Source organism: Aquarana catesbeiana, linkage group LG09 (genome assembly GCF_042186555.1).
Source record: "Aquarana catesbeiana isolate 2022-GZ linkage group LG09, ASM4218655v1, whole genome shotgun sequence".
Taxonomy (NCBI): Eukaryota; Metazoa; Chordata; class Amphibia; order Anura; family Ranidae; genus Aquarana; species Aquarana catesbeiana.
The window spans coordinates 204,030,672-204,044,352 of record NC_133332.1 but is presented as its reverse complement, the minus strand read 5'-3'; the positions used below and the strand labels follow the sequence as shown (position 1 = coordinate 204,044,352).

Genomic DNA, 13,681 nt, shown 5'->3' with positions numbered 1-13,681 from the left:
CATCACTAATAATGCAGCCTATCCACTCACTAGAGACCAGTGACATCACTAATAATGCAGCCTTTCCACTCACTAGAGACCAGTGGCATCACTAATAATGCAGCCTATCCACTCACTAGAGACCAGTGACATCACTAATAATGCAGCCTATCCACTCACTAGAGACCAATGACATCACTAATAATGCAGCCTATCCACTCACTAGAGACCAGTGACATCACTAATAATGCAGCCTATCCACTCACTAGAGACCAGTGACATCACTAATAATGCAGCCTATCTACTCACTAGAGACCAGTGACATCACTAATAATGCAGCCTATCCACTCACTAGAGACCAGTGACATCACTAATAATGCAGCCTATCCACTCACTAGAGACCAGTGACATCACTAATAATGCAGCCTATCCACTCACTAGAGACCAATGACATCACTAATAATGCAGCCTATCCACTCACTAGAGACCAGTGACATCACTAATAATGCAGCCTATCCACTCACTAGAGACCAGTGACATCACTAATAATGCAGCCTATCCACTCACTAGAGACCAGTGACATCACTAATAATGCAGCCTATCCACTCACTAGAGACCAATGACATCACTAATAATGCAGCCTATCCACTCACTAGAGACCAGTGACATCACTAATAATGCAGCCTATGTATTCACTAGAGACTGATAGTATTAATAAGAATGAAGCCTGTTCGTTTACTAGAAACAAGTCATATCACTATAAATACAGGCTATTCATTCACTAGAGACCAGTGGCGTTACTAAGAGTGCATCCTACTCATACACTAGGCACTAATGACTTCACTACAAATATATCCTATCCATTCACTAGCGATCAGTGACCCCACTGCGAATATAGCCTTCCCATTCAATACAAATTAGGCACATACTTGCAGGACCACTTGTAATTATCAACTAGCAATAAAGAGCACTTCTATACAGCAGAAAGTCACTGCCATTTCATACTGGGACTTACAGTGTTAGAGAGCAGAAAGTTGGTTAAGACTGCCCCATATTTTCTGTAATGGCTTTTAGGGCATTCACAGATACAGTATCGGTAACAAGTACTTACAGAATTGGGGGCGAGGCCCATGTTGGCTTCGATGTAAGTTTCGGTCTTTGGCTCCACAGCCAGTTCCGCCTCCAGAATCTTTTCTACAGGCATATCTTCATTAGCACTACTTGAACATTCCACGTCATTCTCATTTCTGTCTTTTCCCCGCTGACGCTCCTCCTGCACGGCTGTGTGACAGAATAGGACAAGCATTTGCATTGGTCACTATGATGCACTGACTCAAAACCATACAGGTCAAAGAGAAAAACAAACATACACAGCACAGGAAACAAAATGTTCCGGCTCCATTCAACTGCCAGCATATTACCTAGCCTTGAAAATAAATAAATGTATAAAATAAATGGAGTGTTGTGTATGGATTATTAAAAAGCATAAATAAAAAATGTCAGCTGACTGAAAGAAATTGTGAACTGATCAAGAGAAAAAGACTATGGGCCTGTTCACACCAGAACGGCACGTAAACAAGCTGCCCTTGCAAGACATGCAAGGGTGCCAATTAATTTGTTAATGGCACCCCAAGCAAATCTCACAAATGCACTGCATTTGTGGCCACCAGACCGCTTGCTACAACAGTACTAGGCGGTTTGGATGCAACTCGATCTGAAAAAGTAGTGCTTGTACGCATGTTCCAGTATGAACTCGCCCTGAAGCAGATAAAGTGCAACCTGAGCCCCAACCATGTACTGATAGTCTTACAGCTAATTCTTTACCTGGATACATTTCTAATAAACCGCATAATTTTGTTTACATTTCAAACTGTATATCACACATTTACATATAGAGGATAAAATGGGTTCCACGCCTCAAACATTGGATTTCGGTCATTACATATGTGATTTGCCTATAAGTGTGAAACAGACTGTGAAAGCTGAATCAACTGCTGTCCGTCTGTAAAATGCACTTGTTTCTTTAGAACTCCAATTTGCAGCAATTCAAAAGAACCCATTTAGAAAAGTGGAGGCTTAAAGGGGGCTTCTCAGTAACCTTACATGTCTGCATTTATAAATTCCTGGTGTGTTACAATATACAGAAATAGCATAATTAAAAAAAAAAAAAAAAAAAAAAAGCTTTTATTGGTAAAAAGTAGTGACCTTGCCTTGGCATCAGTCTGCTGCAGGCATGAGGAAGCATTTTCTCAGTCTCAAGAGTGGTAGAAGTGGTAGATCAGGACTGCTCTGTGCAAAACCATGGCACAGAGAAGGTAAGTTTGACATGTTTTTTTTTTTTTACATAAACAAAATGTACGTTTACAATCACTTTAAAGGCCACCTCCATCCAAACGGACTCCTTAAAGCTTTATGTAGTCACTGGCAAGCTAAATCATGTGCTGGAGCAAAAAGGTCTCTCAATGGGGTCTCAAAAGCTTTGATCAATAAATACACATGGCAGTGAGGTATTTTATATATAAAAAAAAAAAAATCCAAACATTTACAGATAAATATCTGTATATTTCAGGAAGTCGGTCTGCACAAAAGAAATCTCTATCTATTCCCACAGATTACTAATAGAGATACTGGGAGTTGTAGTACTGCTCAGCCCCATCCTGCCCCTGACTGGTCTTAGCGAGCCTCTGACCTGCACCTCGTTCTGGGGGAAGTCAGCTTGTCAAATCACATCTTGCACTGTCCTCTCTACCATATGCTGAGAAAGTTGTTGATGGTGAATCACACGCGAGCCAAAGGCTGTTTGCTTCTCGCAGACATAGAAACCTTGGGAAAAAATCCAGTTCTTGGCTGGCTTTCATGAGACAATCAGCAAATTCAGTCTTCCAGATCAGTTAGAATATTGCCCCTTTATCCTATTTGATTTTTTAGGAGTGGCTGGATCTCTACACTGGGTTCTACTGTTTCCACTGCTGTTATATGGGGTATCAGGGATCACAGCTTTCAATCAGAAAACATTCTCATTCCAAAACACTCCATCCTGCATGCTGTTACTATGCTACTGACCGGCAACCTGCCTGGGACAAAGAAGAAGCTCCCACTGGGCCTCACTGTAAAAAATATGGATATATAACCCACCAGGAGAGGGTTTGTTCTCACTGAAAGTCTATTGACTGAGCTCTGTCCAAACACTTCAATGGTGAGAGAAACATTAACCACTTCAGCCCCGGAGGGATTTACCCACTTCCTAACCAGGCCATTTTTTGCGATACGGCACTGCGTTACTTTACCTGACAATTGCGCAGTCGTGCAACACTGTACCCAAATAAAATTTATGTCCTTTTTATCCCAAAAATAGAGGGTTTTTTTGGTGGTATTTGATCACCTCTGCGGTTTTAATTTTTTTCGCTATAAACAAAAAAAGACGGATAATTTGGGGGGGGGGGGGAATAAAACAATATTTTTTACTTACTGCTATAAAACATATCCAATACATTTAAAAAAAAATATATCAAATTTCTTTATAAATGTAGACCAATATGTATTCTGCTACATATTTTTGGTAAAACAAACCCCCAAAAAACATATATTGATTAGTTTCTGCAAACGTTATAGCGTCTACAAAATAGAGGAAAGATTTATGGCATTTTAATTTTTTTATTTTTTTTACTAGTAATGGCGGTGATCAGTGATTTTTAGCAGGACTGCGACATTCCGGCGGACAGATCAGACACTTAGCTGACATTTTTGATACTTTTTTGGGAACCGGTGACATTATTACAGTGATCAGTGCTAAAAATATGCATTGACATTGTACTAATGACACTGGCAGGGAATGGGGTTAACATCAGGGGCGATCAAGGGGTTAAATGTGTTCCCTCAGTGTGTTTCTAACTGTGTGGGGGGGATGGGCTGCCTGGAACAACACATAGCAGAAAGACAGGATCTCTGCGTGATCACCTGTCAGAACAGAGATCTGCCTTGTTTACTATGGCAGATCCCCGTTCTGTCACTGCGGGGAACCATCGCGGGCAGCCGGCGGACATCGAACCTCGTGCGCGAACCGAAGTACACCTATGGTGATTTGCGTATAACTGCGGCGGCTGGTCGGCAAGAGGTTAAAGAAGAAGTACAGCCAAAGCTTGTTTGGCTGTACTTCTGTGAATCACAGAAGTGCAATTCGTTCTGCACACCTGTGACCCAATTTCAGCAGTGTGCTGAAGTCACAGAGCCGGTCCAGGCTCAGGCAAGATCATGACAATGAAGTCGGGATCCGCCCACATGCCTGGATGAGCACCCAGCTCAGCCTCTCAGTGAGCCACTGAGAGCTTGAGCCAGCTGCTCCTGTGGGGTGCAGAGCAGAGAGTTGTGACTGACAGTCAGCTACTCTCTGCTCAGGGTGCCCTAAGAGCTGAGTGATCGGCGGTATTTGATCACTCTGTTCTCAGTGTTAGAGCAGGTGGGAGACCGATGCTGCTTCCACCTAGGTATGTATGAGATTCTACAAATAATTCTACAATAAATCTTGAAGTTTGTAAACTTATTTTGTGAAGATCTCCAGATATTAACCCCCTTGAGTTCTGTGACACGTATTCACGATTCCCTGTTGATAGGCACTGCTGTGTCACACGTTTCACAGAGCCTGCCTTCTGAACTACAGAGGTGCTGAGAGGAGGAGTTTCAGGAGGGGGAGTCAGTACTGGAATTATTGCTTGCAGGCAGCAAGTTGCTATAGGATATGTAGTCCTTAGAATTTGAAAGTAAGCAGCAGATGAGAAGCTACAAAGCAAGCAAGAAGTCCAGGAAGTTGTGGAAAGAGATAGCGAACAGAACTCAGTAAATAAAAGACTTTTCAAGTGTATATTGGATTGTCAAATATAACTGCTGTTTGTATTGTTATTACAATGCTGATGTTATAAAACCCCAATTTCAAAAAGGTTGGGTATCTGTGTAAAAACTACATTAAAACAGAATGCAGAGATTTGCAAATCTCACAACCCCATATTTTATTCACAATAGAAAATAGAAAACATCAAATGTTAAACTGAGAAAATGTAAACATGTATGTTCTGACCATAGGGTCCCTACTAAACACGCTGCATGACATGTGTATAATGTAATTAAATATGGCTGCCTCCATGTTTATGTATCATTGTGAGCTATAAAAAGCATAGAAAAAAAACACTGCTAACTGTCAATGACTCTTTAAAAGGAAACTTCCCCTTTTTTGATGCAGAGGTACACTGAGGCCTTCTGTTTTTTGTGCTGTCTGTGTTTTTTTTTTTTTTTTGGGGGGGGGTGTAAGAGATTTCCTTTAATTTCCTGTACTAGAAGAACAGCAGCACTGGTCCATTCACACCAGCCAGATTGGTGTGCGTTGTGGTGCAGGCAGTGCCTATCCTAGTGCCCAGCACTGTTCACTTTATTTTTTTAAATTTATTTTACCAACTTTATTGAAGTGTCACACATAAAAGTTCTATTGCCTGACATGCAGTGACCAAGCTGCCCAACAGAGTCCCGTGTCTTTCTGCTGGTTCGTTCCTCTGTTATCAGCATGACAACTTCTGACAAAAGCAGCTGAAAATTAGTGTCTGGGAGGTTGCTATAGATTAGCAGAGAGCTGATCTTTTCACAGCACAGCTCTGCAAGTATCTTCGTTCCTATAACTTATGTGGAGTGGGGGGGTGTGCCTTACCTCCAATCAGCTCTGACACAGTGTATGCCAAGACTCCCCTCCCACTGCTGAAAGAGGAAGTACGAATTCTAACACGATGTTCAATTTCTAAAGAATATATATATATATATATATATCTATATATCTATATCTATATCTAAAGCTGAAGACAGAAGATATACATGTAAAACTTATGTAGGGAGATTTGTTTTATCTCTGTGTATCATCGGAGGCTGATCACTTCACTGGGTATAGGAGAGGGTTTACATCCACTTTAAGTGTGAGGAAATCTCTACAAAGTGATGGTAAATTTCCCCTTAGCCAGCGGTGATTGGAACAAATGTTTACCCTCAGTTTCTGTATTAGTGACAGCTGTAACATTTGGACTTTCTATCACGTTCTGTCTCTCCTGACAAGATGTCTAACCCTTCCAACTTCATCCACAAAAAAAAAAACTACATTTTTGGTTTTAGATACCAATCATTTTTTTGAAAATTATTATTTCAATGTTAGAGTAAAAGTTTCCGATTATCTGAAGTAAAAAAAAAAGATAAGTCTTGATCCTGAGGAGAAGAGACTTCCCTACACACAGTTGACTTCCTGTCTTTCCTAGCTGACAAAAGCATTCTCATGTCACTGTACACAATGGAGCCTCCAATTTTCAGAGCTGGAAATGTAGGAGCCTTCGATCATGGATTTTTTAAGCTTAGGACAGGCTACATTACACACATAGAAGGCAAAAAAATAATGTCCAACAAGCTATACATAGGTATGTTGTAAACATGACCATGTGGTGATCATACTGAGATAATGCAGCCTTGCCGGGTTCACTAGAAGTTGTATTTTTACAGTTACAGCAGAACTTAGATAACTTCTGAGGATTTCCCTTGTCTGGTGAACCTGAGTACACTGTAAACTTTGTTCAACTTTCATCCTGTCCATACTGCCTCTGCGAGGATCCGGGCGCCGACTCTACCAAAGCTCTGTGTCGCTGGAGGCATGAGAGGAATGTGATGGGGAAAGGCCTTGGATGGCCGCCACTTAGTGCAGGACAAGCACATCCTGCTGAGGGATGGGGGAAAGAGAAGGGAATTTCTTACAGATGCCTCCTCACAGGGGTCCTGGCAGGAATTAGGCTTTGTTAGGTTGTCACAGACACCGCATTTTACCCAACTTAAACCTAGCCTGATGCTTTATGAAAAGGAACAGGCAACCGGAAATCGCTGGCATTTGCAGATTAATTTGTTCTGGTTTATAGATCTATTACTGCATCCAGACAGATTTCTAGTGCCTTCCTCTGATACTGGTATGGCTTCATTGCAAAAAACCCAGGACAAGACAATCAAGTCAAAGGTATTTTGTTAACTTCTGTTCTACATTCTGTTCTACATTTTTAAAAAATAACTTTTATGGAAGACTGACTGCTCAGGTTTTAAGAGATCATAATAATGCATTTTACAGGATCTTTTATTGTGTCTAAAGCCTGGTACACACTATCAGTTTTTGTTCGTTCAACCCAGTAGGCTGAACTAAAAAAAAACTGAAGAGCTTGGGAGGAGATCCAATCCAATGTTAGTACAGCGATCTCCCCCGCTGAGCTATTGTATTCTGACAGGGGGATGGCCCCCCCACCAGAACACACCGGTCAGGGATCTCAGCCATTGGCTGACAGCGCTGATCAGATGCCAAAGGGCAGACCTTTTTTGGTCATGCCCCTTTACCAAAAGCTGGGACTACAGCTTTCCAAAAATCATTCACTGATACAATACATAAAAACAAATCAATTTAAGTAATCAATAAAAAAAAAAAACTAGCTTCAGCCAAACCATGCAATTCAGTAGCGTGCGGTTTTGGAAAAAAGTCAGGGACTTCTTTTCCTTATTTTTTGTGTATAGAGCAGCCAACTGAAGTGACTAGGCTGCCTTATGCATAGAAACCCATCCATGCTCGACTGCACCCGTATGTGTGCCTATAGCCTCGTACACATGGTACGATTGTTGGCAGGGGATTGTCTGTTGACAGACTGTTGTCCTAAAATCTTACCGTTAGTACACTCCTTTTCACAATTGTTGTCCAACTTTCGGCCAACAAAATGTTGGATGACGGGCTAGTAAATTTTTGGCGGACAACGGCTTGACGTCTGATTTTTGTATGGTCAGTACACAAATCCATCACACAAAAGTCGAAAGTACAAACACACATGCTCAGAATCAATGCTCACAAAAAACGAAATTAGCAGGGTGGCGCTCAACAGCTAAATTTCCTCATAGTACGTCACTACGTTCGTGTTTGTGGCACGACAATTGTGTACCGTTAGTATGCAAGACAAGATACTGGCACACACCTTTTTGTCTTAGTGTGCTGAAATGTTTGTACAACCCTTCTAGGACAAAAAGAGAAGCTGAGCACGGGTCATATCTGATGACCACAGAACACAAAGAAGAACTGATTTGCAAAGAGGGAAACTTTCAGTCTATTGCCCGCTGCTTTCCAGAGGGTGGGTGGCCATAAGTATGGCTCATTGTTTCATAGCTAGTATACTTTTCCAGGAAAAGACACAGGTACATTGAGAGGCAATAGGCTATCTGTTGGTAGCTTGGCAACTTAATGTAGAATGCTTTTGCACGTGGGTACCCATTGAATACTACTTTTAGATCAAGTAAGATTTTTTTTTAAATTTCAGCTGAATTTTGGTTCTATTTAATGCTGACGGGACCGTATTTTAATCAGATGCTTGCACGACTTTACACTGGTGACACAGAATGACTGCAGATTGTAAAGGAAGGTGTCAGCATTTTTTTCAATAATTTCTGCAGCTCTCACACCCGCCCCCACCAACCCTGGAGATTGCGGTCAGTGTGCCACCACCAAAGAAAACCAACAGCCTCACGACAGCAATAACCACTTCCCGTTTCAATGCTGCACTTCCTTTCTCTCTTCATGCGTCACGAGCACAGTCCCTGCTAGTGAATTGACATTGAAATTAACAGTGACTTCAGTAGGCCTTGTGACGCGTCACTCCTGTCATATGACTACTCACCGACTAGGAAACAGTCGTTACTATAAGACATAGGACCGCTTAAAGCCTGCTCTGGACTAAAACACATCAGCCAAAAGAAGTTCCTGAAATTCAAGAACACAAAATTTCTGAAAAAAAAAAAAAAAAAACTGTATTTTTAAATACTACTATAATTATGTACACCAACAGGTGAAAAATAAAGATACAATTATATAATTTTTCACAGTAGCACTCAAAAATATTTAAATTAACAGATATAAATGTGTCCATAAAACATATATTAATGTCCATAAATTGAAATTAAAAAAGTGAGAGAATATCTTGCAATTCCCCACAGAACATGGACGACAGTTCTCTTGAATGTGAAAAGTTGAGTGCAAAAAACTGATGTTCAAATACCAATGCCTTCACCACAGTGATAAGTGCTACTTCCACTCCCTTAGGAAACAAGCTCACCAGATGTTGTTGCCATTCACTCTCGTGTTTGGCAAAATACACTCAGGAGGTTAAATTGAACAGCCGCTAATAGACGCCACACTCCATCCAAATTGCTTGACTTCACACAGATACTGCCTGCAATACCAGACAGTGAGAATAATAAAAGGAAGGAAGCTGAGAAATGTTATTTGTCTTTCTAAGCTGGATACACACTATACAATTTTCTGCAGATTTTTTCCTTCAGATTTACCAAAAACCATATAATATAAGGTCAAACCTATAGACTGTTTTCACACTGAGGCGCTTTACAGATGCTACAGCGCTAAAAACAGCGCCTACATAGTGCCTGTAAAGGAACTCTCTTGTCTCTCCAGTGTGAAAGCCCGAGTGCTTTCACACTGGAGCGGTGCGCTTGCAGGACAGTAAAAAAAAAGTCCTGAAAGCAGCATCTTTGCAGCGCTGTAGGAGCGATGTATACACCGCTCCTAAAGTGCCCCTACTCCCACTGAAATCAATGGGGCAGCGCTTTGCGGGTGGTTTTAACCCTTTTCCGGCCGCTAGCGGGGGGTTAAAAGCGACCCCGCTAGCGGCCGAATAGCGCTGCTAAAACAACGGTAAAGCGCCGCTAAAAAATAGCGGCGCTTTACCGCCAACGCCTCGATGTGAAAGCACCCTAATGCCGCATACACACGGTCGGAATTTCCAACAACAAATGTTCGATGCGAGCTTCTTGTCGGAAATTCTGACCGTGTGTAGGATCCATCGGACATTCCGACAACAAAAATTTGAGAGCTGGTTCCGATCGTGTATACACAATTCCAAACGCACAAAATTCCACGCATGCACGGAATCAAGCAGAAGAGCTGCACTGGCTATTGAACTTAATTTTTCTCGGCTCGTCGTACGTGTTGTACGTCACTGCGTTCTTGACGTTCAGAATTTCCGACAACATTTGTGTGACCGCCGGCCGTGTGTATGCAAGACAAGTTTGAGCCAACATCCGTCGGAAATAAATCCAGGATTTTGATGTCGGAATGTCCGATCGTGTGTACGCGGCATAAGAGTTTAAATTTGTAAATTTGTATGCAATCAGGCAGGCCCTTGCACTACATGGTTTTGGTAAATCTAACGGAAATCAGACAACTAAAGTTGTATAGTGTGTATGGGGGTCTAAGAGTTGCACCTTTTCCCCCAAGCTCTTCAGCTCCAAACTCCAATTCTTAGATGTGATGGCTGCATTAGTGCTTTCCTTTATTTTCTACGAGCGATCCTGCTTTTCAACAGAACAAGCTGTCCTGATCAGGTCCCAATAATTAGAGATTTTCAGCTGCAATGCTTACAACGGGTGACTTGATTATAACTAATGAGCAAACCTGTGCTTGCACCTGGAAGTTTGGAGAACATTAGGTTTGCACCGATACTACTTTTTTAGGACCGAGTACCGATACTTTTTTTCAAGTACTCGCCAATACAGATTATGATACTTTTTCTTAATGTCAAGTGACGGTTTTCAAAGCACAATACAGATTAACGATATCTTTTTTTATAATTATGAAGACTGAAGGGCACTGATAGGTGGCACTGACTGATGGGCACTGATGGCTGGCACTGATGGGCACTGATAGGTGGCACTTATGGGCAATGATAGGTCGAACTGATTGGTAGGCAGTGGCGCTGAAATGCCTGGCATGATAAAATTAAATCGATAAAGAGTAGAGTATACAAAAGCACATCTTGATATACCCTGCACTCGACCGCAGAAAGCCTAGTCAGAATGCAGCAGCGGACATCTTGTTACACTCAGCCCATATAGCAAGGACTCGCTCTCATTGTGCCAGGACTCGAGCTCCTCTCCGCCTTCTCCGCCCATTGACTTTCCGGGAGACCCTGCATGTAAAAGGTATCGGGTGAAGCATCGGGAGCATTTGCCCGAGTACAAGTACTTGGGCAAATACTCGTATCGGCACCGATACCGATACTAGTAGGAGGACACATTTGTATATGTTAATTCATTTAAATATTTTTTGAGGGCTGCTGTGAAAAATTATAGAATTGTATCTTTATTTTTAACCTGTTGGTGTGTATTCTTTGATATAAGTAGCAGCACTATTATTTATCATTTTTTGGTGTTTTAGGCCCGGTTCACACTGATGCGAGTTCATAACGAATGCGATGCATTTTAAAGCACTTTAAATTCGCATGTCATCCCTAAAGTCATTGTTTTCAATGACGGTTGTTCACATACATGTGTTGCGATTCCTCTACGAATGTAATGCGATAAAAAAAGGGTCTTGTGCGAGTTTACTGCGTTGCGAATTTAGTCTCCAAAGACATCAATGTAAATCGTTCTTGAATCGCATTGATGGTTCACATATGTGCGAATTCCACCACACTACTCTCCACAAAAACCAGGAAGTACACAGGAAGTTAACACCTTTTTTTTTTTTTTTTTTTTACATTATGATTCCATTGGCTAGAATATCAATCGCAGCTATGTCCAACTCCTGAAATCTGCAGTAAAATCGCGGTAAATTCGCACCTCCCACAGGACAAAAAAACGGAACAAATTCACAGTGCAGCAGTGTGAACCGAGCCTGAAGCGCAGTGCACACGGATTTATTTATTTGTATTTTGTACACTACTATAAATCATGTTGCCTCTATCTTTAACTTCCCACAATCCCTTGCATTTCCAAAAGAAGGCTGAGAGTTCGCCACTGCATAGTGCTATAACGTAACATGTTTCAGGCATCGAGGGCTGGATCAAGAGAAAAGTAGTTCATAGGACAAAGAGTAAATGGAGGACCTCAGCAAGGTGGGTTTACTTATTCACAGCAAAGTTAGCAAGTGACACTGCACACTGCAGCAGTAAATAGTGATGTCACTCTCTAGCTATACAGTGCAGTAGGGCTACATGAATCCCAAAACTTGAACATGTAAAAAAAAAAAAAATAAATTAGCAGATAAAACAGTTTGCATATATAGGAGGCCTGTCTTTACCTCTGATACATTAGTAAAAAAAATGTATTGGTAGGGTGCTGGACCCAGATGTGCATGAGAATGGAAATGGATTTCAAGTCTTGGAGGCTCCCTTTGGAAATCCCTAGAGCTGCCTGAAAGTCTGTAGAAAAGGATGAGAGCACCACAACTCAAGATTAGGTCCAGTGGACATTTATTATTCATAACGAAGGGTAATAAACTGTCCATCAATGTCCAATGTGTTTCAGAAGCTCTCAAATCATCAGGGTTAGGAGACTAAAAAATACACAATATATAAAAAATATAATAGTCAACACTAGCACCAGTGTACATAAAAAGCTGCTAGCAATAGAAGTAGATATACAAGTAACTTCTGAGTGATAATATAATAATTGCAGCGCTTCAATCATAAATTATAATATAATGTTCAGTGTCACTATACAACATTACGGGCATAGATCTTTAATAACAGAAAGTCCTTAAATACCTTGTGATAACCCTGAAGAAAATCCATATGCATTACCATACCATAAAAAAATGTCACCATGTGAACTCCCATTCACCAGACTTATGGAATGCGCATTCACCTCAGTTATATGCTGTCAGATTATAAGCAGCTCACAGGCATCCACAGTGGGACTTGGTGCAGCGGCATGGCATTACTAACGTGTCGCCGACCAACGCGCTTCACGCAAATATGCGTCCTCAGGGGATTCTAGTGTTTACTATCTTTGCCATCTTTATCTAGCCTATATCCCGACCGGTGTTACACGTTACTTCTGGTTTGGGCGCCATCTTCCAGAAGTACAAAATAAATAAAGGCTGTGGCGGTGTTAGATGTAAGTTACAGCAGCTTTGTTTGAACTTTTGGGTTGCTTTTCATTCACCTGATGTATGTGAAACTGATACTAAACTGATACTAAACTACTACACTATGATGGGCACTTTTTTCCATGGTGTCTGTTGTTGGTTTGTGAGCATACATACGGAGAACTACTACTACCCCCATTGAGGGAGAAGTGTGTCGGTGATTACTCTTGTGGAGACGGTGACCAATGCCAACACAAATCTATGGCGGACGCCTGTGAGCTGTTTGTAATCTGGCAGCATATATCTGTCTATCTATATATCTGTGGTGAATGTGCATTCCATAAGTCTGGTGAATGGAAGTTCAGGTGATGACATTTGCTACAGTATGGCGATGCATATGGATTTTCTTCACTTCAGGAATAACACAAGATTTTTATGGATTTTCAGTTAATAAAGATCTAGGCATGTAATGTTGTATAGTGACACTGCACTTTATATTACAATTTATGATTGAAGAGCTACAATGATTGATATATTAAAAAAAAAATACCACACTGTAAATGAAAAAGAAATCTAAAGTCAATTGTATTAGGTAATTGTAGTTCTAGTTTTAGATGCATTGTATTTATAGTAGGTTATAATCTCCAAACCTTGATAAAGAGGGATTTTGTGAGCCCCCAAAACAAGCTGGCTATATTTTCTGACCTTTTGTTGTGAATAATAAATGTTCACTGGACATAATCTGGAATTGTGGTACTCTCATACCTCTAATACAGTAAGATAGAG

The 13,681-nt window shown here is 41.1% G+C and overlaps 1 protein-coding gene across 5 annotated transcripts in view; it reads right to left on the bottom strand.

Annotated features, from left to right (window-relative positions):
• Positions 1 to 13,681, bottom strand: part of RXRA (retinoid X receptor alpha) — a 310,855-nt gene that overhangs the window by 17,643 nt on the left and 279,531 nt on the right. For all 5 annotated transcript variants that reach the window (XM_073599591.1, XM_073599593.1, XM_073599592.1 and 2 more), the window contains one exon: positions 1,091 to 1,260. In XM_073599591.1, coding sequence (XP_073455692.1) covers positions 1,091 to 1,260 — 170 coding nt within the window. The remainder of the gene's footprint in view (positions 1 to 1,090; positions 1,261 to 13,681) is intronic.